A 27,662-nucleotide genomic window follows, 5' to 3' on the forward strand; every position below is an offset into this window, starting at 1 on the left:
TCATTTAGAGTCCTTTGAAACTGCAATTTGAAACTGCATTAAAACTGTTAAGTGTTGGGGTCCATTCCATTAAAATGAGAAAAATCCTGGAATGTTTTCCTTAAAAAACATAATTTCTTCTCGACTGAACAAAGAAAGACATCAACATTTTGGATGACATGGTGGTGAGTAAATTATCTGGATTTTTTAAAGAAAATTGACTAATCCTTTTAAAAGGCTACGAAGAGGCTATTTTGCAATCCCTTCATCTCATTCAAGACTAACATTGGTGATGTTTCCATAAGAAAATCCCACCATTTTATGATTAAGGTAATTTTTTCAAGTAACACAAGCATTGCTTACACATTTACACAGGCCGAGAGAAGTGATTTTTACATTGACTTGGACTCAGGGGTACCCGATTTTGGTCCTATAGGGCCGGTGTCCTGCAGAGATCAGCTACGACTCTAACGAACACACCTGAAGTTTGGCACTAAAGGTCTTGATAAGGTCTTACTAAGCATACTAGAAACTTATAGGCAGGTGTGCTGTGGCAAATTGGCGCTAAACTGCATGTCTGCAGGACATCGGCCCTCCAGGACCCTAATAGACTCTTCTGAACCAACAGATGGCAGTATTGTTCCAAAAATAGAACATATCACAAAAAAGGCATTACACCATACACAGTCAAGTTGATCCAATAGGCTTCAAATCCTGAATGAAAATCTTGTTATGTAAAAGATCTTTACTAAATTATGATTATTACGTAAATATTTCAGAAGTACTCTCACTGGTCTTTATTAGGACAGGCAGTTCTGCACAACAAGAGTGGATGGCTCTAAACAAATACCACAAGTATTTGTACCCGTGACATTGCACTACTTTTGTTTACAATTACTATTGTTTATTATTTATATATTATTATTAAAGTTCATCAGTGTTAATCTTAAAGGAAGTCATTATTTTCCTCAGTTGTGGTCAGGAAAGACAAGACTCTGGGGATAAACAAATAAATACTTTATATTTTAATCAATATCAGTTTGAAGACAAAAGATGAAAATTTGTTTAAATCAAAAAAGTGATGAAAGCAGTAAAGGGCTGACAAACCCTGTATCAACAAACAGAAAAAAGTTCAATCCACATACATAAAAGTGCACTTTGTATAAAGGCAGATATAGAGAGTACAACAGCTTAGTCCAGAAGGTTAGAAATAGTAAAGTACATCCATATTTGGTCATTCAACAAATACACTGAATCAAAACCTGCTTATCAGAAGTACTTTCTAAATACAACATTTCTGCAGAAAACCAAACACTACCTGATATACAATGTGACCAAAGTCCATGTTTCTGGTTAATATAGACAGATAAATTAACCATGAATGTCTTTTTTTGGTTCTGTTGCCTTCAGATCTGTTTCTATAGAGATCTGTATGTAAGTGCTACATATGACTGATTGTCTTTAACAGCTTCACCCAAGTACAAACAAGCATATAACGATAAATCACTATACAAATGTCACAGAAAGATTGACACAGGATTTGTTTTACACTAGCTAAACACCCTGATTAGTTAATACCCTTAAATATAACTAAACGCTGCTACAAAAGACTTTAAGAAAACATGTCCAAAATGTTCTCAATTAATACAATTATTCATATAATTTGATAGAAAAACTTGTGCGCAAAACATTTTACAAATCCACAGCTTCAATGCATAATTGTAAATACTGCTAAAGGATTGCCACTGTTTACTATAACTCAACCCATGTAGAGTAAATCACAGTAATAAATCATATACTGTACAATATTTGGCAAAATGAACATCCAGAGTGTTAAGGGCTAACAATGTCAAAGTTGTGGTTTTATAATCACATTTGACAAATGTATTTCAAAAGCCATAGCTTTTTGTATTTCCTGCAGGCTATTTTCTGTACAGTTAGTGCATATATATCATTTTGAGAAATAGTTTCGATAGGTCAGCAGATAAACATCATCTCATTTAAAGAGATATTTAAAGAGAAGCACAGAGAGCCATTGATGAAGCTGTAAAATACATTTGATAGAAATGGGTTCTGCATTCATCTCGAGCATCCCAAACGCATTGTCTCTCATACCCGTTTTCAACATTCTTGCCCTTTAAAGCTTTTTTAAATCTATCTTCGCCCTTTCCTAAATTTCTTCATCTCCTTTTTTTATGGGTTTATCCAGTGTACGATCACAGCTCTCAGCACAACTCGGGCCACTGAGATCCGGCTCAGGGCATGGTGACCTCCGATCGGTAGGAAGTTCCACCCAGGACTTTGTTAAATTTCTGTCTGCTAAGCAGTCACAAGTATCCTCCTAAAGTCAGATTTGGATGAGGCATGTTGTTTTGATGCTGGCTGGGATGCTGTGCTAGATGTGTCGAGTTACTCTCCACTGCATAGTTTGTGAGTATGTGACCGCCATTCTGAAACTGAATCAGAGAGGGGATTTTAGTAGTATATTAAAGGAATACTCTACCTTCATAAAAAAATCCCAATTATTTACTCACAGTTGTTTATGTCTTATGTCTTTGTTCAGTCGAGAAGAAATTAAGTTTTTTGAGGAAAACATTCCAGGATTTCTCTCCATATAATAGACTTTATTGGACTGAACAGTTTACAGTTTCAGTGCAGTTTAAAATTGCAGTTTCAATGCAGCTTTAAAGGGCTCTAAACGATCCCAAACAAGGCATAAGGGTCTTATCTAGCAAAACAATTGTCATTTTCACCAAAAAAATAAATGTATGTAATAAAAAATGCACCGATATATCGGCAGATGATGCTTGCTATGCTTCTCAATGAATTACAGTGAAATGCCGCTACATCCAAAAGCCAGAGGGCGCTCTCATGCAGAAACTCAATATGCACTCTAAAAGAAGAACCATACACACGGAGCTCAAGGACATGGCTTAAGGATATATTTATATTGCTGTTCTTCAAACCTTTTTAGGTATTTTCATGATAATAAAGAATATGTATAATGATTATTTGTTTGAGGAGTGTTGCTTTTTCAAATGCATGTTATAAACGAGTCAAACTAACACTGATTTCAGATCGATAAGGACTTACTGATCAAAAGCTGTAGTACATGAAATAGCTGTGAATATTATCGGCTGTGCGATTCAGAATAGTTATCCACAATGTATTATTAGTGTATATCGGCATTTATCAGCGCACCCTTAAAAAAGCTGTACTTTTAAGCCACAATTTCTAGTCTTGCACTAGCCGTGTGATGTGCCAAGGCGACCTTACGTATTAAGTAGTCACATCGAAAGGTCACGCGTCACTTGCGGACCATTTTAAACAATAAACTGACACAAAGACATTAATTTGTATCATTCCACATACAACACCGTTGGAACGGTCCTCTTTCTGCACACTTGTAATCACTGGAGCGGTAGTTTCGCATACATCATGCGTAAACTGTCGACGTTATTACGTAATACGTGAGGTCACGCTGGCGCATTACACGGCTAATGCACGATGAGAAGTTGTGGTTTAAAAGTACTTTTTTGCTAGATAAAAGCCTTAAGGGCTTGTTATAGTTGTGCGTAGGTCCTACGGCGTAGTTTCCGGGTCGGTTTTGATTTATACTTTTGCGTCGTCGTCCGTGTCAACGTGCAAACACACGCGCAGGCCGCTGGTGGCCAGTATCCACGCGTGTAACCACAGTAGCAGCGCGACCGTCAATGAAGAAGAAGCTTGGCAAGTTAACCCACAAACAAAGAAGAAACAGCAACTTGTTGTGTATGATTTGAGAAGACCAGCAATGATGGAAGTAAATAAACAGCGACTTTTGTTGCAGTTTGAGTTAAATCACTCCTCAACTTGGCTCATCTTTGTTTTCGTCGTCACAAAAGGAAAAACCTATGACGCAGTTTTTTTTGACGCACGACTATAAATCGGGCTTTAGGCCTCGGTTGGGATCGCTTAGAGTACATTGAAGTTGCATTGAAACAGCAATTTTAAACTTTATTGAAACTGTAAACTGTTGAGTTTCACCAAAATCCACTATATGGAGAAAAATCCTGGAATGTCTTCCTCAAAAAACTTATTTTTTTCTCAACTGATCAAACTAAACTTCTTGGATGACATGAGGGTGAATAAATTATTTAAAAAATTCTTGGAATATTCCTTTAAATATGTAATTCTGTTTCTGTTATCACCCTTTACATAAAAATTGTTATTATACATACCTGGTCTATGTAAGATTGCTGATCTAGGCTTAGTTCGATGCCCACTCCTACATTCTGTCCCAGCTGCCTATTCCTATCAATACCTCCACTATCCAGGCTGCTAAGCAGCTCTTCGAGGTCCTGAGCGATGAACGCACTCACATCTGTGTCACCTGCAGTAATATAAGGTGAGGAGAGCTCCTGGGAGCAACTTATGGACACAGTGTTGAGATGGTTTCTGTAAGAGTTCTCCACTTCCAGAGGGCATGTCTCCCTGTAAAAGTATCCAGACTCTTGAAGCCCTGGCTGGAAAAGAGGAGGAACCTGCTGGCTGTCGTTGGCTTGAACATGTGGGATGTTACTACAAACCTGAGCATTTCTAAATTGGATAAGAGGTGGAAGATTTGGAGTCTGTTGGTTCAAGATGTGAACCTGCTGTTTTTGGACAGTTGTGTGTGAAAAGGCACATTGTGTGATTCCTGTCCCACTGTATGGAAGAGGCAGCGTTTGCTGGTGAATTTGAGGATTATTTTGATGCTGCAGTTGGGTCTGAGCTTCAGGATGCTCCATTATGAAGGACATTGGTTCTAACATGAGGGAATCGCTTAAATATGGTTGAGAAGTTACCATAGGCGCTTCCCATGGAGGGGTGACAGTCTGTGTAGGGTTCCCTACAAGGTTACCCTGAACATCACTGGTCATACGGTCTGACTTTATCTTGAGAGAGTGCTGGATGTAGGACAAGACTCCATCTGTGAGGTCTGTCATGCTGTTGCCACCATCAATGCTAAGGAAGAGTTCATCATTGAGGTCTTCTGGGCTGATCCCTAAACTCCCCATGAAGTTCAAGATCTCACAGTTGTCGTCTCCTCCAGAGGCTCTAATTGGCTGCTGTGTGAACAGAGACCTCTGACAGATGCTCTCCTGCCGGTTACTAGTAAAGAAGACATCCAGGTCCTCTTTACCTAGGCACTCTATCGAGGGTAATGTTTGATCTGAACCTGCAGGGCACACATATATAGACTCATCCTGCTTCAGCATTGAGCCCAGCAGAGAGTCAGGGTCTAGGGTTCCGATGGTTTTGTGTTGATCACTGTTGCCTGGAGCACTGGGATCAGAGGGTGTGGTGTTTTTGAGAGATCTGGGAAGGTTCGTATCGTAAAGAACAGCTTCGCCTGTGGTAAAGCTAAATGGGAGCATCATGGTGCGCTTTCTCAGGTTCTCCTCACCCTCCTCATCCCTATAAAAATGAAATAACTCAACATCAGTCACACAAGCAAGGAACAAAGACCTTGCTCACACAGTAGACAAAGGGAGATTTTTTTTACAAATCTGACCCACAATGCCATTTTGCAAGTGATGAAATGGTACCCAGCAGTCTTGGGTAACCACAGCCCCAAAAAAGTCCAGCCACTTCTAGTCAAAATGAACTTGAATTTGGTTACATGTCATTTTTGCCAAAATAACTTGTGAAATGTATGATATCCATCATGTAAGCAAAGTTAACAGTCATTATAAGGTATTTGGTTTCATTAATTCATTTTATTTCATTTATTTTGGTGCCATAGTTCCCTTTCAATACGGTTCACTTCGCATTGCGTCAGTTAGCTGACGCTATGGGGGGGGAAACTCCTGTTTACTCCGTGACTGAAGCCTATTGGTTAACGTCTGTACAAAGTACAGACCAATGACGTTTGAACCCGCGCGCGGGAGGAACGCGTCCTTATATAAGCGCGGTTCAATCGTCAGGAGCTCATTATTTTCTCCTTCAGCGCGAACCTCTCGCTGCTCCGAAGAAAAAGAAGAAGCCTTACCTCGCCGTTGACAAAAGCCCTGCAGCGGAGTCCAGGCCTAGCGTCTTTTCCTGCCGTTTTCCGGCTGAGAACCGAAGATAGCAGAGTCCAGGTCTAGCGTCTTCCCCTGCCGCTTTCCGGCCGAGAACCGAAGATAGCCTTCGCTTGCCGTGGTACGAGCCCTGTGCAGCGGACACGCCTGACGAGGTCTCCCCTGCGGCCGCCCGGTAAGATCAATATTTTTAATATAAAGCTATAAGCTAAAAGAGCAGGCGCTGTTGTAATAGCGTCCAGCACAGCGGCTCGGTGAGCCTCTCTGCTATGAATTTCCTCCGAGCGCGTTACCGGTCTGGCACCTCCCACGCCGGGACCGCGCTTATGCTTTGGTTGTCTTATCCATGTTTCGTGCTCCCCCTGCTGTTCCTCTCTCGCCGGGATGAACACACGGCGAGCCATGAGACTAGATGGATGCATAGACAAGCACACACGGACTAACCCCCCCTGTGTTCTGTCACACCGCAACCGTTCATGCTTACAGAGTCCCTTCGCTCCTCTCAAATTCAGTGGCGAGATCTCTGGCACATATATTAATCCCCCGAGTGCATCGGGTGATACCGTCACGACGCATGGCTGTTCTGTCTGTTGCTGCTCCCCTCTGCCGTTCCTCTCTTGTTGAGATGAACAAGCGGGGAACCGTAGACCTGGATAGATGCATACGACAAGCAAACACGGGCGGTCTGCCCCTGTCTCTGTCATAGCACAGCCACTCGTGCTCCACGCTCGCGGAGTCCCTCGCTCCTTTCCCCACAGTGGTGAGGTCTCTTAACGGCTTAGCTAGCACGCGGTATTACGGCTCGCTGCCTCTAAATGCAGCTGTCCAGTGTTCAACGATTACAGAGCTTCATGCCCCTCCCCTCCTGGAGCGGCACGATCTCATTCGTCTGCTCGATAGGCCGATTCGCCGCTATTGGAGCACCAAGAACACTCATTTTAAGAGAGCTTCATGCCCCTCCCCTCCTGGAGCGGCACGATCTCATTCGTCTGCTCGATAAGGCGGACACGCCTCTATTGGAGCGCTAAAACACTTATTATAGAGCTTTACTGGCCTGAGCCGATCTCACTTCAGATAGCTCATTTTTCGTCTGCCTGGTAATTTCTCTCTGGTTAAGACGGAATCAGAGGCAGAACGAATTTGTTTATAATATACTGAGGCCCGAATACCTCCCTTTATTCAGTCCCGTCCTATATCAGTGCGCTGAATATTGGTACATTCTTATATATATATACCCGGTTTTTCTGCCCTTTTAATAAACGGCAAAACCGCGGGCCTCGCGGCAGACTTCCTCTCTGCGATGGGTTCAGTCTGACATTAAACTACCTAGACATACTACCCTGCTCCGTGAGCCGTTCGGTCACCGTCACTACTGAGGCTTGTGCACCTGAACGGCTGAGCTCTGGTCTCCGCAGCATAGCTGCATCAACAGAGAACGAAACTGTCTGGGAAAAAGGGGTTATGTCGCGCCTCGGCTGGACTGCCCTGAAATGTTTTCTGTGTGCTGTTTATCCAAACATACTGTGTAATACTGTCGGCTATGCGACCTCACTATAGTGGCGAACGGTATTTAATTCCTCTAAAAAGAGTAATTTCCGTGCTTACTATACTGTGTATTGACACCCACGGTTGTACGGTGTCTCTAAACACTTTATCGCCTTACTGACAAGCAATCAGTAATACGCACACACGGCCCGCTGTCCATAATTCTATCGACGCTAGCCGAAAAAACCCCGGTTTGGCCATATACTGTGTATTGACACCCCACGACTGTACGGTGTCTCTAATGGCGCTTTTCCATTGCATAGTACCCCACGGTTTAGTTTAGTTTGGGTCGGGTCAGCTCACCTCACTTTGGCGTGGTTAGCTTTTCCATCGAGTTTAGTATCACTTCGGAGTGGGAGGGATTATAGGCGTGTCGTTATATTTACGCTGCCTACTGCTGTGACATCATACACGTGAGAGCGTTGTTGTACATTCCCATACATTCATTTATTTCTCAGTCTGCCACAAAATTAAAATTGGCCACCACAAATAGATGTTTGCACATCGCGTTTATAACTACCTCTGTCTCACATGACAGTTTCTGTTCAAACACCCGACCCGTGGCGTCAGTCGACGGCGCTCCGCTGAGCCTCATTCAAGTTGCATATAAGCATATATAATGCGGACGTGCACGTCGCGAATGTGCCGCCACAAACTGTAAGTCTGGAAAAAACTGTTATGGTGTCCCGGATTCTCAACCTGCGGATGTTTTTCATCGCTAAAAGGGTGTTTGGAAACTTATAGCAGAACACAGATAACAACATGTTTGCTTGAGACAGCGCAAGCTAGCAGTAAGCTAAAGCTAATATTTACATTATAGCGATGACGTGACGATTCTCTCAGACCAATCAGTGATCTACAGTGTTTTCGCGTCACGTTTGGTATCAGCTCGGGTCGCTTGGAACCCCAACCGAGGTGGTACGAAAAAAAGTATCGGGTACTACGTACTGCACCCAATGGAAAAGCTCCCAAAAGTAAACTGACCCGACCCAAACTAAACTAAACCGTGGGGTACTATGCAATGGAAAAGCGCCATAACACCTTTCTGCCAAATTCGCTCGCAGCCCACCTCAGTTTCTCCGCTACGATGCTGATGGCGCAAACGAGCACGGTCTTACGGCTGTTATTCTCTCTTCCTAGAGGAAGGACAGCCTCAGACTTTTGCATGGCTCCAAGCGTTTGAATCGCGCCCTCTCCGGACGGCCACTCAAACCCTTTACAGCCAAGCGGTTTATGACGTTTTTCGGCCATATAGCTGATTTATATTAGCGGATCCGAAGACGCTCACACCTCCGCTCCAATACTCGGAGATATTAAGGGTAATATCAACCTCAAGTGAGCTTGCTACCCGCCACAATAAGTTTCAAAGCTTAAAGCGCGCGCACAGTCAGACGCGCGCGGCATCTCGTTTAAGACGGGCGCACGTACCCCTCTAACGAGCCTCAGAAAGCTGAATATCGTGGCATTGTTCATAAGTCCACTTCAGTTTGACTAAGCAAAGGTCCCGCCCCGAGCTGACGGCCGGGAAGCTTGCTTAAGTTACACACTGCTGCATGGAGTGCTGTCATTACGAGCTAGCCCAGCATTTGCTGTGGGTTGAACACGCTTTACGACGGCAATCAGCCTTCGGCGCGTGGAACGCCGTTTGTCTCATATAAATCACCTTGTACTGTGAATACGGTACATTGAGAGGATGATTTAGCACTGCAGCACTCTCGACCGTGTTATTGTGATAATGCGGTCGGGCAATCTACGGTGGTTTCATTATTTACCGAACCAGACTGAGATCTCGCCCCCTGAACAAGCTGACGAGTCATCTCCTTTATAAACTCATTGCATCGCTTTATAAGCTATGTTCAATCAGAGTGATACGCATCTCATGCTAAAACTACCAATATTAACCCATTACGATGGGCGTGGGGAGATGGCATCCGTGGGACACGACCTACATTACGTGCCTTATGACACATTGACACAAGCTGCTAGGACCCCTTTCACGAGGCGTCCTTATGCAAAGTCTGATCCATTCTGTCTAGTGACATTTGAAAGTCAATACCCCCCGCGAATCGTGGGTGGAACACTTTTCTCCTCACTACAGAGGCACGGCGGCTCTCTCCCCTACCTATATCTATGTGGCCGTGATAACAGCGAACCACGCTTTTAAGACCGACCATTCATTTAATTCACAAGCCTGTCATCTCTCAGATGCGGACGGCGGCGGTAACAGCGAACCATGCTTTTACGGCTGGCCATTCACTTTATTCATAAGCCTGTCATTTCTCAGATGCGGACGGTGCCCGAGGCACAGCGCTCTGGAACTGTCCAAGGTCCTGGATGACACATACGTCTGACGTACATCAGACGATCAGCTGTTCATCTGCGTCACAGATCACTCACTAGAGCACCTGTCAATACAGGCTATTTATGGATCGTTGACGTTATCACCTCCCGTGACAATTATGCTCACTTGTCTTAGAGCATGGGCATGGTCTTAGAGGTTTCTCATTTGACAATTGTGACACGGCCGGCTGGTCCCCGCCGTCCACGTTGTCAGTTTACAGCTTCGACATCCCTGCTTCGCACTTCTGAGGTTTGTTGCATTAAAGGTGCGCCCATTAGCTCACCTGTATGCACGATATGGTTTTTAATTATATGCGTCCACCGTGCGCTTAGAGAAGCTCACATGTACACGCTATAACATTTTGGTATACAATAAGATGCGCTTGGGAAAGCTCACCTGTATACACAGCTGTGTTATGATTTGTGACACATACATTGTTGTTCATCTGTGTACGTTCACGGTGCGTTGGGTGCCCACCGTTACGTTCATCAATCATATTTGTACACATTCACGGCGCGTTCTGTGCACTGATTTATCTATACGCATTCACGGTGCACTGAAGAGTTCACCCGTGTGCGCACAATTTATTATCAGAACACATGACGGCGCGCTCGAGAGTCTTGCCGGCCTGTGCATTATAACACTCTGATTCATCTATATGCATTCACGATGTATTCAAGTGTTCACCTGTGCCCGTGCAATTTATAGTCAATACACATTTACGGCGCGCTTGGAAAGCTCACCGATCTGTGCACTATAATACTACCTATATGCATCCCGATGCGCTCGAGGGTGCACCTGGGTTCACACTATTGTGGTATCTGTATAATCCCACGCTACGAACCGTTCTGCCGCATATTATAGTCAGATCGGCCGTTCGTGAGCTTCGCAGATCACTCACTACGTATGTCTGTTGCTAACAGTGGTTATTTAGATGGATCGTTGAAACCATCGCACTGGCTCACGCCCCTCTATGAGCTATGTCCTATATAGAGCCCACTCTCTGCGAGTTTGGCTTCTTCATGAACTTGGTCTACAGGGGTATCTATATCTATATTTGATATCTGCTACGCGGCCGGCTGGTCTTCGCCGTCTACGTTGTCAGATTGTACAGCTTAGACGTCCCTGCCCTACGAGCGCAGGTTCTCTCGGCTCAATCATGCACGCTCATGCGTTTTATGTGTACACCACGGTGCTCTCAGCGAGCTCACCAACGTGACTCTGAATTTACTTATCTCGCACAGCCGCGGCGCGCTCGGTACCTCGCCGTCTTGTGCTATGTTATGTGCCCCCGGTGCGTTTAAAACCCCACCGTGTGCGCGTCAACAATTATATGGTGCTTACACATTTGCTTTTTAAGCTGTGAATATGCCGGGTATAGGGCCACACGCAGTGTCTCTCCGGTAAGGCACTTCAGTACGTTGTGTATGCACGGCGTGATGGGATTACGTTCCCCCATAGCGTCAGCTAACTGACGCAATGCGAAGTGAACCGTATTGAAAGGGAACGCTTAGGTTACTCACGTAACCCCGGTTCCCTGAAATAACGGGAACGAAGCATTGCGTCTCTTGCCGTGCTACAAACGTCTACGCAGCGAGTGTTATTCGGCTGCGCGCTTCAGTCGAATATAATGAGCTCCTGACGATTGAACCGCGCTTATATAAGGACGCGTTCCTCCCGCGCGCGGGTTCAAACGTCATTGGTCTGTACTTTGTACAGACGTTAACCAATAGGCTTCAGTCACGGAGTAAACAGGAGTTTCCCCCCCCATAGCGTCAGCTAACTGACGCAATGCTTCGTTCCCGTTATTTCAGGGAACCGGGGTTACGTGAGTAACCTAAGCGTTACGTTTCACTGACAGCCCAAAGTTTTCCTTGTTTTAGCCTGGATATCTGGGCTGTGTTTGGACCGCTATTAGATCTCTTTTAAAGGGACACTCTACTTTTTTTGAAAATATGCTTGTTTTCCAGCACCCCTAGAATTAAACATTTGATTCTTACCATTTTTGAATCCATTCAGCCGATCTCCGGGTCTGGCGCTAACACTTTTAGCCTAGCTTAGCACAATCCAAAGAATCTGATTAGACCATTAGCATTGCGCCTAAAAAAATGTAACCAAAGAGTTTAAAACTTGACTCCTCTGTAGTTACATTGTGTACTAAGACCGACGGAAAATTTAAAGTTGCGATTTTCTAGGCCGATATGGCTAGGAACTAAACTGTCATTCTGGCGTAATAATCAAGGACTTTGCTGTCGTAACATGGCTGCAGGAGGCGCAATGATATTACGCAGCGTTCGAAAATAGTCCCCTTTGGTAACTTTCAATAGCAGTGGACTATTTCCGGGCAGTGCTTGATATTATGTTACACAATGTAACTACAGAAGAGTCAAGTTTTAAATAGGAAAAATATCGAAACTCTTTGGTTATTTTTGAGCGCGATGCTAAATGTCTAATCAGATTCAATGGATTAAGCTAAGCTATGTTAAAAGTGCTAGCACCAAACCCGGAGATCAGCTGAATGGATTCCAAAACGATAAGAATTAAATGTTTAACTCTAGGGGAGCTGGAAAATGAGCATATTTTCAAAAAAAGTGTAGTGTCGCTTCAAGCACAAAAATGCTTGCTGAGTATAGTCAATATTCCTTTAACTTTACCACACAACAAATAAGAAAAGCTGTCATTTTGATAAGAAAGAACGTAAAACTAGGGTGTATTTATACATTTGCTGATATAATTTGGATAAAGATGTGGTTTGGATTGGGTAATGTGTGGGTTTCTGCTGTTCAGGAAATGCCAAAAAAAAAAAAAAGTTTAGCTTGTATGTTCAAAACCAGAATAAGCAAATAAATTGTTACCAGTACTCAGAATTGATGATTTTACTAAATTTACCCTAAGAAACATTTCCTGATAGCATTTTTTCCAGTTGTGCATTCAACAGCATAAAAAGATGATTTCAGATAGGGGCATACGTGATCGCTCGCTGAGAGGCAATGATGCAATCTGGCTGCCCATTTTTGTAGACGAGTCTGGCGTTGGCCTGGACCCAAACCCAGTGATTGAATTTCGTCAAGAGCCTAAAAACAGTCAGTCCACTTTCACCCGTCTTCATCACTGCATGGGACAAAGAAGAAACATTTCAGCTATTAGATGTACAAAATAAAGCCTTTTATAGGTTTCATAAACCAATTGCTGCTTAAACACAATTGCAGAGTTCACTAGTACAGTTTTTATTATAGTAAATGTATTGATATGATATTAAAACTAAACTATTTTGATAACTATGTTATCATTCAGGGTTACATTTTTACCTCCCGCACATCAAGTGGATGTAGTGTGTGTACCATACTGTAATAAAAGGTATTCTTACTGCGCATGTGGTTCTCGGCGCAGTACAACATGTCAGCTGCATGAATGAATTGATAACCTGAGCCACGGTAGCACAGCTCTGCCTCTGTGTAGCCCAAAACCATCTTCCCTCTGTGGAGGAGCCAAAAAACACAGAGCTTTGAAAGTGAAATGAGATGTGGTGGTTTGAGAATTCAAGCAAAAGAAATGCAAACAAATCATTTATTTTCCAGATAAAGTTTTGTTTTTAAAGTGGTATTAAACAATTCCCTTACCAACACTTACAGTATCTGCCAGAAAAAGAAACAAAACCAGCATTCAAATCTTCTCAGATGTGATTGTATCTCGGCGTACAGTATGTGACTTACTTTGCATCACATGCAGTGGGTGTGAAATCCAGTTTGTGTTTGGTTCTGAACATGAAGCTCTTAGTGCGGATCTCCAGTATGGACGGCGGTTGCACGGGGCAGACCAGCGCAAACAGGGCCAGCTGAGGAGGGATGGGTTTCCCATCTACTGTCCTCTCATTCTGACCATACAGGAACTTCAAACGCCCCTGAAAATTCACGGCCTGTAAAAAAATAAGGAAAGATAATGTGACGCATGAGAAAGTTTTCGTGTGTCAGTACTACAACTCAAAGGGGCAGTTTCCCGGACAGGGATTAGACTAGTCCTAGACTAAAATAAATGTAAGAGGTTGAAAACAAATTACACTGACATATCTTAAAATACATCAGTGCCCTTTGTTTTGCCTCAAAGTGCACACGGGTAATGTTTGTTAAAACTAGTTTTATTTCCTAATTAAACTAAGACCTAGTCCTGGTTTAAGATAATCCCTGTCCGGGAAACCACCCCAAACTGTTATAAGTAAACAATTAAGCAATCAAATATAAAAACAACTATGTGACTATAATTATAATAAACAATCGAGTATAATTAAAGTAATCTTTTGATCTCTCACACTTATTATCAGTACACTTCAAAAGCACAATGTGACCCTAATTAAGGGATTAATGTTTTAAAACATCTGCATGAAACAAAATGGATCATAAAAATAACAGCGACACTGAAACTGACTAATTGTTTAGTACACTGGACAAGTTTGTGACTTATGATGATGTATCAGATAATGATTTAAAGTGCACCTATTTCATTGCTAAAAACATTGTTTTGTGTATTTGGTAGCCTATAATCAATGTTGGTCAAGTTACTTGGAAATAGTAATTAGTTACGGATTACTTCTCCAAGAAAGTAATCCCGTTACTTTACTAAGTTACTTTTCAAAAACATGATGCACAACCTGAATATGCTACAATTGTAAAGCAACAGGGCCCGGTTGCATAAAGCACCTTAAGTGTAATTACACCCTTACCCAAGACCTTTCAGCCTAATTCTATTCTTTCTGCATATTCCATCATCCAAAATTGAATCAAATGAAACATTATCTGTTTTAACCTCTCGACGCGCACTAATTCTTGGGCCGCCATCTTAGTCGCGTCCGCATTTAGGATGAGAGCTTACGCAGCCTACGGAGGCTACTCTGCTGCTGCTCTGTGCCCCCGCCCTCTGAATTTGTCATACGTCACTAAGAAAAGTGCGTACACTACGCTAATACGCTAATAAATATGGATATTTCTAAAACAACACCGCGCGGATTAACCTCAGAAGACCTTTGTTTATCATCCTGGAGCTGTTTGGATTTATTTTGTGAAGGATGGATGCACTTTTTTTGGACTTGAAGGTCGTGGACCCCGTAACATTACATTTAATCAACTGAAAGATCTAAAACATTTTCTAAAATATCCGAAAATGTGTTTGTCTGAAAAACGATGGACATATGCAACTCGGACAGCTTGGGGGTGAGTTAATCATGGGTTTAATATCATTTTTGGCCGAACTAAAAGGCTGTGAGTCCAAGCAGGAGGAATTGTGATAATGTCAGTCTTTACCACATCACCAATCCTAGGAAGTAAGCTGTTGCCTACAATCCGTGTGTTTGTTGTATTCCAAGAAAAGAGATTACGTTGGAGACGATAACTCGCGTCAATGTTTACTTTGGGGTTTGTACCTTTTGCATATCATTAACATGGAAATCATGAATCAGACTATTGGTGCTCTTTAATGGTGAAACGTCTGAATGTGCTAAAGAGCCTCTTTCACACAGTAATTTCGGTAAATTACCATGAATTTACCAGAAGGACTTTACCAGTAAATACAAAAATGTGCTGTTCACACACGCAGTGACTGAAAGTCTTTTACCAGTAAGATATCATTCACACATCAGTATCAAAACACCGGTTAACTCGGTGAGAAAGCAGAAGTTACCTCTAAACTGCCGCACGGTGACCCAGTGTTGTATTTGTAAACAATGGCAGGTTAGGACTTCATATACACAGTTCGTATTTTGATGTTTTCACTTCTGTGGCAAACACTGACTGTTGCGCAGTTGCTCGTGACAAAATATTGTATTAGGTGACTTCAAACTGAACTGAATTGGGAAGAGTCGCAAACCTGCGTCTTGAACCGCAATCATGTTTACACATTAGGCTTCACAGAGGGTGTGCAAAGGATGTGGGCAATTCGGAAAATAGATGGTAAGCTGTTTTAAAAAACTTTGGTGAAGAGATGTGGACGTTGTGGAGTGCGTGTGGAAACAGTGCGGGGGTAAACGCATCATCTGTATTATGTATAAAAACATTATGATTGGCCTGAAGCTGTCAGCACATTCTGACGTTGCCATTTTAAATGCTAGCAATCCTTTTTATATGTTCATACATAGCGCTTACCAGTAAATTACTGGTAATCTTACAACCTCTCTTACTGGTCAATTAGCAGCACTAATTTACCAGTAAGGTTCTGTTCACACATGACCTGTTAACTGCAATTTACCAGTAAAGATTGTACACTGTAAAAAAAATCCGTAGAAATTGCAGCTGGGTTGCCGGTAACTTACCGTAGATTTAAATGTATGTTTTTTACATGCAACATTTTGTTCAAAGATAAATGAACATTAAACATTTACAAGTCTTTGTCTTTACAGAGTAAAACTAAAAAAACAGCTTCAAGCAAAACATTCTGGGAAACAAAATCTGAAGCAAAAAACAGAAAAAGGTTGATGATGATTTCTGGTTCCCAGAATGCTCTGCATGAGGCTGTTATTGTATAGTTTTATTCTCTAAAGATAAAGACTTGTTAATATTTAAAATTTATTAAACTTTGAACAAACTCTTGCCAGTAAATAACATAAATTTAAATCTACGGTAAATTACCGGCAACCCAGCTGCAATAACATTGCAATTTCTACGGAATTTTTTTACAGGGTATGTGTGAAAGGGACTAATGACTGGGTCATTACAACAAGCAAATAATTATCAACCACAAACAAACTTAAGCAAACAAGGAGTGACTCGGTTACGATTTCACCATTACAGCAGATGTCATCTTAAAGTTGTGGAGCCACAGACCTAATCTTAGTCAAAATAACGCTAACTAAATTATCTTTTGTTATGTGTGATGTTCTGTGTTTAGAGACAAATAAGTCTTTAATTTCACCCTTTGGACAGGATTATTATACGATCATTAGCTTTTTGACAAAAAATACTTTTAATTACCGGCTAAGAAAGGTGAGCACCATTTTGAAATCCCTACATTTTATTCTCCACAATGTTCTGATATTAATTCCTTAGCACATTCAAACTTTGTATGCAGATCATTTTTGCATTTTTATTAGGTGTGCTATTTCTAATTGTAATACATTTTTTTTTATACATTTTAAATAAAACTTTAAAAATCTTATTGTACAAAATCACAGTAAACATACAGTAGAAACCTTGCCAGATATATCAAAAATTAATTTGTAATGTGTGTATAAATATAAATAAATAAATAAATATATTCAACTTACAAGAAAACCAGAGGAGTTATCCAGTAGACATCTTAACCTGCAAACAAAATTTCTCTCAAGGAAGGTGGAGTTCTCCGGTGGCAGCTGCTCTGGACGGTAGTACATCTGAGGGAGTGGTGCATCTTGGGAAGCTTGAACAAAACATATACAAGTACCCAATTTAATACAGTTTCTTTCAGATTAAATAAATGTTGCATGCACTGGATAATAAAGCATTAATGGCAACATTTTGGCCCTGCAGTGTAAGAATTTATATAACTCACTGACATCAGCGTTATTGATAAAAGATTTCTACTGCTAAGCGTGTGTGCTGATAAAGTTCTTGAATTCCAGTTTCAAACCACCAAGCATTAGATCTCTTATGAAAACTCATCCAGTGGTTTAAGTCTAAGACCAGAATAAACTGGCACAGTCCTTAAACACCTACCATAAAAACTGGGCTTGGGTGGAATCAGTGTATTTGGCACAGTACATAAACACAGGAATCCTCAAAATCATATAAATGAAAAGCAAACATGTAGAGCATCTAAAAAGTAGCTGTTAATTAAACATATGCCTCATTATACACATAAATAAATGAAACTTGTTTTGAAGTTTGTATATGTGGGCAGTACATCTGAAACTCTTTATAGTGAAGATATTGCAATAAATTCTTATAGTTGTCAGCGTTTTATGGCCAGATCTGCCAACAAACTGTCTAGAGAGATATTTAGTTGTTTTTTTACCTTGTACTAGCTGTCCAGTGTCTGGGATGCAGCTGGGGTTAAGTGCCCAGTGGAGCTGTTTCTGAAACTCAGCCCGGTCTTCAGTGTGAACAAGCTCATAAACACTCTGTTGGATCAGATCCGACTGCAAGCCAAACACATCAGTCACATTGCTCATTACATATTATATATACACATTATATTTTCTATCAACATGCTATATGCTGAAATAGTATCCTCTATAATCTTTAGCACATAATCAAAATCCCGTTTCTTGAACCAAAACAGGTTGGGACACTGTAGAAATTGTGCGTAAAAAAGGGATGGAATAACTTATTAATCTCATAAACGTATATTTTATTTAAAATAGAATATAAATAACATATCAAATGTTGAAAGTGAGATATTTTGAAATGTCATGCTAAATATAGGCTCATTTTGGATTTCATGATAGCTACACATTCCAAAAAAAGTTGGGACAGGTAGCAATAAAGGGCCAGAAAATTTTAATTAACATATAAGGAACATCTTAAGGAGTAATTTGCAACTTATTAGGTCAATTGGGAACATGATTGGGTATAAAAAAGCCTGTCAGAGTGGCAGTGTCTCTCAGAGGTCAAGATGGGCAGAGAATCACCAATTCCCCCAATGCTGCGGTGAAAAATAGTTTTCTGAGTTTCTCAGAGAAAAATTGCAAAGAGATTGAAGTTATCATCATCTACAGTGCATAATATCATCCAAAGATTCAGAGAATCTGGAACAATCTCTGTGCGTAAGGGTCAAGGCTGGAAAACCATACTTGATGCCCGTGATCTTCGGGCCCTTAGACGGCACTGCATCACATACAGGAATGCTACTGTAATGGAAATCACAACATGGGCTCAGGAATACGTCCAGAAAACATTGTCAGTGAACACAATCCACCGTGTCATTCGCTGCTGCCAGCTAAAACTCTATAGGTCAAACAAGAAGCCATATCTAAACATGACCCGGAAGCGCAGGCGTTTTCTCTGGCCAAGGCTCATTTAAAATAGACTTTGGCAAAGTGGAAAACTGTTCTGTGGTCAGATGAATCAAAATTTGAAGTTCTTTTTGGAAAACTGGGACGACATTTCATCCGTACTTAAGAGAACAAGGACATCCCAAGTTGTTATTAGCGCTCATTTCAGAAGCCTGCATCTCTGATGGTTTGGGGTGGCATGAGTGCGTGTGGCATGGGCAGCTTACACATCTGGAAAGGCACCATCAATGCTGAAAGGTTTATCCAAGTTTTAGAGCAACATACGCTCCCATTCAGACGTCGTCTCTTTCAAGGAAGACCTTGAATTTTCCAACATGACAATGCCAGACCACATACTGCATCAATTACAACATCATGGCTTCGTGGAAGAAGGATCTGAGTACTGAAATGGCCAGCCGCCAGTCCAGATCTTTCACCCACAGAAAACATTTGGTGCATCATAAAGAGAAAGATGCGACAAAAAGACCCAAGACAGATGAGCAACTAGAAGTCTGTATTAGACAAGAATGGGACAACATTCCTATTCCTAAACATTGGTCCTCAATCAGCTGTTCCTTATGTGTACATTTAACTTTTCTGGCCTCTTATTGCTACCTGTCCCAACTTTTTTTGGAATGTTTAGCTCTCATGAAATCCAAAATGAGCCAATATTTGGCATGACATTTCAAAATGTCTCACTTTCTACATTTGATATGTTATTTATATTATATTGTGATTAAAATATAAGTTTATGAGACTTCTAAATAATTCCATTCCTTTTTTATTCACAATTTCTACAGTGTCCCAACTTTTTCTGATTTGGGGTTGTACATAAACCAGGCCGCTGCTTTTTTAAACACCTAAGAAATATATTATGCATATAATTTTTACAAGATGTAGAGTCTGAGGTGTCCCTAAAATGTGTCTGTGAAGTTTTAGCTCAAATGACCCCACATATTATTTATTATAGCATGTCCAAAATGGCGTTATTTGGGTGTGAGCAAAATGTGTTATTTTCATGTGTGTACCTTTAAATGCAAATGAGCTACAGCTCCTCACCCCTTACCAACAGATAGTGAGTACTTTCAGTTAAAATAGAACTGATTCATGTCAAAACAGTCTGAGACAATACAGTAGTATACACTCACCTAAAGGATTATTAGGAACACAATACTAATACTGTGTTTGACCCCCTTTTGCCTTCAGAACTGCCTTAATTCTACATGACATTGATTCAATAAGGTGCTGAAAGCATTGTTTAGAAATGTTGGCCCATATCGATAGGATAGCATCTTGCAGTTGATGAAGATTTGTGGGATGCACATCCAGGGCACGAAGCTCCCGTTCCACCACATCCAAAAGATGCTCTTTTGGGTTGAGATCTGGTGACTGTGGGGGCCATTTTAGTACAGTGAACTCATTGTCATGTTCAAGAAACCAATTTAAAATGATATGAGCTTTGTGGCATGGTGCATTATCCTGCTGGAAGTATCCATCAGAGGATGGTAACAAGGCATGATGGATCCATGTTCTCATTATGTTTACGCCAAATTCTGACAGAAATCGAGACTCATAAGACCAAGCAACATTTTTCCAGTGGGGTCTTCTGCCTCAAGGTTGTGCGTGTTGTGGATTCACAAATGCTTTGCTGCATACCTCGGTTATTTCAGTCAAAGTTGCTCTTCTATCAGCTTGAATCAGTCTGGCCATTCTCCTCTGACCTCTAGCATCAACAAGGCATTTTTGCCCACAGGACTGCCGCATACTGGATGTTTTTCCCTTTTCACATCATTCTTTGTAAACCCTAGAAATGGTTGTGCGTGAAAATCCCAGTAACTGAGCAGATTGTGAAATACTCAGACCGGCCTGTCTGGTATCAACAACCATGCCACTCTCAAAATTGCTTAAATCACCTTTCTTTCCATTCTGACATTCAGTTTGGATTTCAGGAGATCGTCTTGACCAGGACCACACCCCTTAATGCACTGAAGTAACTGCCATGTGATTGGATGATTAGATAATTGCATTAATGAGAAATTGAACAGGTGTTCCTAATAATCCTTTAGGTGAGTGTATTTAGCAGCATTAGGGCTACAACATGCTAACAAAGACAATTAAAAAAGCTTTTGGGCAAATTAACCAGTCAGTCAGTGGCCGCAGGCGGGGCTTTATCAGTGTGACATCACATTAACAAGCAGGTCTAATGAGACTGCTTTGTTTAAATGGGGATTAAAAAAAGAAGAGGGTGGTTTTTTTATTCATTGTAGGGTTGTTGTGTTCACACACTGCCAACACAGATTTATGTCTAAACATCTTGTAAATGTGTGCCCTTTAAGAAGTTGTTTAGTGATTCACAACTGCATCATAAAAACTCTTTGGTCTGCAGTTTTTTTCCCAGTGCAATAATATTGAATATGTGCACAAGCAATAACCAACCTGATGAAACCCCAAGTAGTCCTCAACGGTAGACGAAGTGTAGAAGATAGTGCCATTGGAGGTGACCACCAACACAAAGCCATTTATAACCTGTGAAAGGAGGTATTTTGTTTGATCTCTTCTGTTTTGTGGAAAAGTCAATGTTTCGCATGACATGTACAAGACACTCACCTGTAGCAACAGCTCTCCCTCCGGCAGCTCTTGAACTTTGCTGTTGTTTGCTATGTGGCTGGATCTCTTTGAGTTCAGGGACACTGCAACAGCAAACAAGCACTTGATCAGGCACTTGTTCAAACATGAGCAAAATATCCTGTATGGGTTACCTTAAACATAGGTCTGTTGGCATTGGGCATCCTAAAATTGAAAGTAAACTTGAATGCCCGGCAGTTTAACAATACTGTACACAATACAGAAAATCGCTGGTGCTTGGCACAACTCACATGAAATGTTTGCTTATGGATTGATAATGCCATACAGTACAAGCGCAATGAGAGATCAGAACGTAGACCAGACAGACATATATTATGTAACTCATTTTTTTTCCTTCAAAAGTGTATCAATTGTGAACTGCAAACCAAAACAATGGTTAAAAAAAACATTGTAATACAAAAAGAGTTCTGGTCTGCCAAGCAACCTCTTTTCTATTGAGAACAATCAATCCACAGTCTCCATTTACTACACTAGATGCCATTACTGAATGAAAAGGTGATTTCTAGTCCTTGTTTAAACAAACCCCTATGGATTTGATACTGCGTGCCAGTGTAACATCAAGATCATATCTGCGTTCTTATAATGCAATGCTTGGCCCCGAAGAACCCCACTGGTTCACATCAAGGCTTGGCAGGGTGCTTGACATTATACAGTGACTCAGGTCAAAGTTTGCTTCTGAAGCCAGTGACTATCAAACAAGTTTCGTAACTCTTTTAACAGAAGTCAAGAGGTCAATGAGTCTGTTTGAATTACTCACGCAAACCAAGGCCCTACTCCCCCAGTGTCGGCCTCCAGAGTGTCTGTGTACTTGCGTACCAAACAATCATCAGGCATCCATAATGCCTTGGGAGAAAACCAAAGCAAATCCACTCCTGCTTAGCCTGTTTCTCACAGAATCCATTACCAGTTTAAGTTCTCTTTAATGTTAACCACTTGACCACACCTGTGATTGCACTCCGATATAACACAACAATTCTGAAAACTTTTAGTTCGTTGTCATATTGTATCAGTTACTATTTCTGCCGGTTTACGTAAAGGTCACCTAATATGATAAATTTACTTTTAAATGTTGTTTGAAAATAATTGTGTGTCGTCCATGTGTGTACACAACCACCATGTAATGATAAAAATCTCCTTTTATTTAAATCCACATAAAACCTTTAACAGTTTTAGGGGCCAAGATGTTGGCATTTTATGAGCAAACTGATGTCACTTTGCACAGGCCCCACCCACAACTGTCCAAAGATCACACTTAGGTCATTATTTTTATTTTAAATATTCTTTACATAGGCTGTTTCTCAATATGCGTTCTTCAGCGATCTTGCGTCCTTGTGTTCTCGCTCTACGTCATCATTAACAGTCGAAGTTCAATTACAATTCTCAAGAACGCAAGTACAGAGGACGCGTGAAAATACCCGGATGAGTTCTTGATATCGAGGATGCATCGAGTGCAGACTTGCGCGTTGAAATTTGGGGAGGTCACGCGACCAGCAGGAAGATCGAACACATCTCAATTCTCACAAGTGCGTTCTGTGTTCTCGCGACCTTCTGAGTTCGTTCTTCCAAGGTCACCTGGCGAGAACGCAAGTCCGTTCTTTGCGTTCTTAGAATTGAGAAACAGCCATAATGTATTATCGCACATAAAGTTTGCACAACAAAGTAAGGTGATTGCCTTAAAAAAACTGGGTATGTTTTCTGTATAAATGACAGTAAACGGGGAGGGAGCAACAGCTCATTTGCATTTAAAGAGACACACACAAAAACAGCACTTTTCCTGTACACTAAAAATGGGCCATTTCAACACTGTATAATGAATGATTTATATATTATTTGGACCTGAAACTTTACATGCACATTCTGGGGACACCTGAGACAAATATTAAATCTTGAAAAAATGCCATATTAGGTGACCTTTAAGTGTAAATAAAACAGTGGTTGTAGCCTGGATTTCCCCATGCTGCCCTGTGTGCAAATGTATTCACGCTGCAAGTCTAGTATGGAAACTATGGACCAATTTTGTCCCTGAAATAAGGAACCAATCACAGAACAAGGAGGGGGCAGCAAGACGATGATGACGTCTATGCGACACACCGAAGCAGTTTTGTTTATCTAACATGGCAGCAGACGCGACGTTACTTTTCAATGCAGCCTTAGATAGTGTTCCAAGTAGTTTTGAACGTAAGTTTATTTAAAAAAAAAAAAGAGCAACTTTTGGCGTTAAAACAATTTCATATACAAGAAGGATGTTTGGATATGGCAAGACATGATAGCCACAGAGTTTTATAGGACCAACCTGCTAGGCATCGTCGTCGATGTCGTCGAAGTACAGTTAACTTATAAATGGTAAGTGGTATTTATTAATATCATATTGTCATTATGCTTTTACTGTGGTTGTCACAGTGCCACTAAGTTGTGTTGCATTTCAATATCAATATACAGCTACCGGTTTAGTTGCATAACTTTCAGCTGTGTGCACACATACCCGATAAAAGTTGTTTACTTTTGAATTTATGTCACACTACATACGTCATGTGGTATAATTAAAACAATTGGCTATGAGCTACGTATAGACGTACATTTGATAGACATTCGTAGCGGCCAATAAACAGCTCTGGGCATTCGTAAACCACGCCTCAAATATGAGAAAATGAGCATGTGATTCCCAGACCACGTCTCATTCTCTATGAGACTGGTTTGGTGTTAGCCAGGCTACAGTGGTTGCCCAATTCCCTACATAATGATTGAGTAACTAACTTCCCTGAATGATGACTCATTATTATTTACGTGAAAGATGTGCAACTTGTACCTTGAAAGGACTGAACCTTAACAGGGGACATATAATGAAAATCTGACTTTTTCCATGTTTTAGTGTTATAATTGGGTCCCGCTTCTATTAACCTAGAAAACATGAAAAAGATCAACCCAGTAACTTTGTTTGGGAAAAGGCATTATCTACAAGCATGTGATAGAATAGGTCATTGAAATTTGGCTCCCCTAGTGATGTCAGAAGGGGATAATACTGCTCCTCAATCTGCACTATCCAACCACGCCACTGCCATTTAGTGCAGAGATCAGCTCATTTGCATTTAAAATGACACTGCACATTTAGCACATTTTTGCTCACACCTACAAAGTGGCAATTTTAACATGCTATAATAAATCTATATGGTATTTTGAGCTAGAACTTCATAAATGTACTCTGTGGACACCAAAAATTTATTTGACATCTTAAAAAAGTCTTGTGTAATGTAATGTCCCCATTAATTCCTATGTACTATATAAGGCCTACAGTATAACACACTTTAAACGTGCACATTGCATACATGTAAGCATGCAAAATATAATCTCTTTTCATCTATACCACATATATAATAATGTAAACATAGATCATGTAAACTAATAATGTAAACATACATAAAGTCAACTAATAATGTAAAGACACAATACATGAACAATGTCAACAAAATAAACAAAACTGAAGAAGTGTTTTAAATTTTGCGATTCATGCATAAAACTGTAAAACTAAACTTTTGCACAGGTGCAAGAAAAAATGTGATGTGATCTGTCCCAAGAGTACAAAACAACGTGTCTTGCTTAGCATATTTCTAGTGTTTTATCAAAATATAAGCAAACCGAATCTACTGCATAAACTTGGCAAACAAAAAAAAGAAACGCCCTTCCAATCTGTCCTTCTATCTCTGTATGCTGAAGACAGGGCAATTGCCCTAGGCCAGATAATTTTTTGAAGATAATGTTATGCACAACATGTTAATGTTTTAAACAACATTCTAATAATACTTAAGCAACTAGTTTTGGTTAACATTGACGCAATTTACCTATCAAAAACAAAACTGAGACACATTTCTGCCCTATTATTGCAGTGTTGATTGGGCGTCCTTTGAAGGGCAAAGCATATGATTTCAAATTTATATTTTACCTTCCACAGGATCTCACACACCCAAGTGACATCCTGTTTTTTGAAAGTGCTCCCCCTCTTATTTCTCAATGAGCGTATCATACTGTAAACAGCCATGAGATGTGGGTGGGCATTATAGGAGGAAACAGGCGTGTAAATATTGAGGCTCTTTAAGTGTTTGGGGCTAGCACTTTAAACATGATCTATATTCACTATTAAGGGAGAAGAAGTGTTGTCTTAAAGAGGGCTGGATTGCAAAGATTGTGGTGGTTTTTAAACCATGCACCTTTATTATGCTATTAGGGATCAATACTGTACCATGCATTAAGTATTACCATTAAAGTGACTTTTGGCTCGCAGATAGCTCACACTTAGCCTCAGTATGGTGAGTTTGTCCAGCTTGGATATGACCTCCTGCGGGAAGGGAAGCTGGCTGCCCAACCTGTCCAACTCTCCATTCAGCCGATCCCGGTGGCGTTTAGAAGGATTTGAATTGACGCTTTCAGGTGGAGGATGTGCACTGTAAATGACAATGCATATGGTTTTACTGTGCTAGTACAGACTAGGACAGACACATTACTCTAATGGCAATTGTTTGGAAAGTTATTTTAATTGTAGGTAGTGGTACTGTACATATATTAAGAAAAATATATTGAGTTATATATTTATACCCTTAAATATTCATCCATTTATTTGTGGCACTGTATGATGCTCAAAATGATGTTTAGGTAGGCACCTTGTTTTTAGAGTAGTTTGATGTGACTTCACATAAATAAGCATTTATAGCTCTCTAGTATGTGATACTTAAGAGTTGAGTTAAAAGTAAATGTATATCAAATACTGTATACTTTAGTATTACATTTGTTTCTATAGTTTATTATAGTAAATACTTTAGCACTTTTTAATTTTAGGAAGTTACTTTGATGAGTCTAGTAATTAGAGTATATAGGAGTCTAGTAATTACTGTACATTATTGTATTATCTATTGTATTCTGTAGTTGTAACTATAGTGAATTGATCAACTGTTATTAATATTGTATAGCAAACTTTAGTATTTACTATGGTATATGGTTTAACAATATTGTAATATTTAGTAGTATATATATCAAGGCATACTAGAGTACAAGGCTTGGTTTTGGTAAAATATGGATTTATTACCTTTTTGGGACAGGTTTCCTCCGTTTGCGACTTGCATAAACATGAGTGGCGCTCATTATTCCACAGAAACAGATTGGTGGTTAGACAGTGGTTTTGCTCGCTGCTAGCAGGCTAACCTTTATCTGCCTTGGGTAACAGAATAACTTTCTACTTAAATAAATAAACCTTACTTGCTAACCATTACCCGGCAGCGGTCTTTGCATTAGAAACTGTCACTTGTATTACTCCACAGTCACATTGAAAAGGTTAAAGCACAGTGGTCGACACGAGACTTGCAGAATAAACATATCTCTCTGTCATGGCTAGGCTAAAATGTCAAGCTATCTGTCTAATACTAGCAGGTTGCGTCAAACTTGCTAAAACTTAACTAACGCTACAAAAAAAACTAAATTTGCGGTTTTTTAATAAGCTATCATATACTAATGCTAACAGCGATAGTCCTGATAGTTAACTGTTGTAGTTTTAACACGCAGCACACTGACAGTCTGACTAATATTTTGGCTTTGACAGTCTGGATGAGTGATCAGAGCCCCTCCCTCACCTCCTAAAAACTGCAATGTGGACTGTGGTTTTGTCACTTTGGTTTGGGAATTTAAATCGTTACCATAAACCATAAAACCTATAATGGTAACCACCAACCATAAAATAAATCAATAAGATCTGCTAGAAGTTTGTAAAAGATTTTAGAAGTTAATTTGTTGGTTTTACGCTGTCAGAAATGAAGGTGCAGAAGCTGTCACCGTGATGGTACCCTTTAAATGGTCATTTGTATCATTTAGGTACAGATATGTACAAGTATGTATCTTTGAGGTACTGTTAAGGTACAAATGTGCACTTTATGAAAGGGTAACGCACTAGTGACAGCTTTTTTACCTTTATTTCTGAGAGGGTTCCTTAGTTTAGCTCAGTTTAATGACTGAACACATTGTCATTTTACCAATAAATGTTTACAATGTTTACAAAGACCACATTTTGTCTGGAATATTGTTTCTTGTATTTATATCATCATCATTATTATATTTGTGAATACAATGAAGAGAAAATCTGTGATTCGTCTTCTCAAAACCTCTCGTCTCTCAA

The 27,662-nt window shown here is 40.5% G+C and overlaps 1 protein-coding gene across 1 annotated transcript; it reads right to left on the reverse strand.

Moving 5' to 3' along the window:
• Nucleotides 1-981: 981 nt before the first annotated feature.
• On the reverse strand, nucleotides 982-27,076 carry ahr1a (aryl hydrocarbon receptor 1a). Its single transcript, XM_065261321.1, has 11 exons — nucleotides 26,583-27,076; nucleotides 25,760-25,944; nucleotides 21,470-21,552; nucleotides 21,299-21,388; nucleotides 17,884-18,007; nucleotides 17,159-17,289; nucleotides 13,623-13,825; nucleotides 13,277-13,386; nucleotides 12,879-13,020; nucleotides 4,200-5,418; nucleotides 982-2,435 (listed from the first exon to the last, which is right to left on the reverse strand). Exons 1-11 carry the CDS (start codon nucleotides 26,636-26,638, stop codon nucleotides 2,307-2,309), a joined length of 2,472 nt encoding a protein of 823 aa, XP_065117393.1. The 5' UTR covers nucleotides 26,639-27,076; the 3' UTR covers nucleotides 982-2,306.
• Nucleotides 27,077-27,662: the final 586 nt, after the last annotated feature.

The sequence above is a fragment of the Paramisgurnus dabryanus genome, chromosome 13 (genome assembly GCF_030506205.2).
Source record: "Paramisgurnus dabryanus chromosome 13, PD_genome_1.1, whole genome shotgun sequence".
Classification (NCBI taxonomy): domain Eukaryota; kingdom Metazoa; phylum Chordata; class Actinopteri; order Cypriniformes; family Cobitidae; genus Paramisgurnus; species Paramisgurnus dabryanus.

Coding starts and splice junctions, on each gene's coding strand:
- ahr1a (XM_065261321.1), bottom strand. CDS start 26,638: ATGAGCGCCACTCATGTTTATGCAAGTCGCAAACGGAGGAAACCTGTC. Junction 17,290..17,883: donor CACTGGACAGCTAGTACAAG/GTAAAAAAACAA, acceptor GTTTTGTTCAAG/CTTCCCAAGATGCACCACTC. Junction 2,436..4,199: donor AGCAATCTTACATAGACCAG/GTATGTATAATA, acceptor TCTCTGATTCAG/TTTCAGAATGGCGGTCACAT.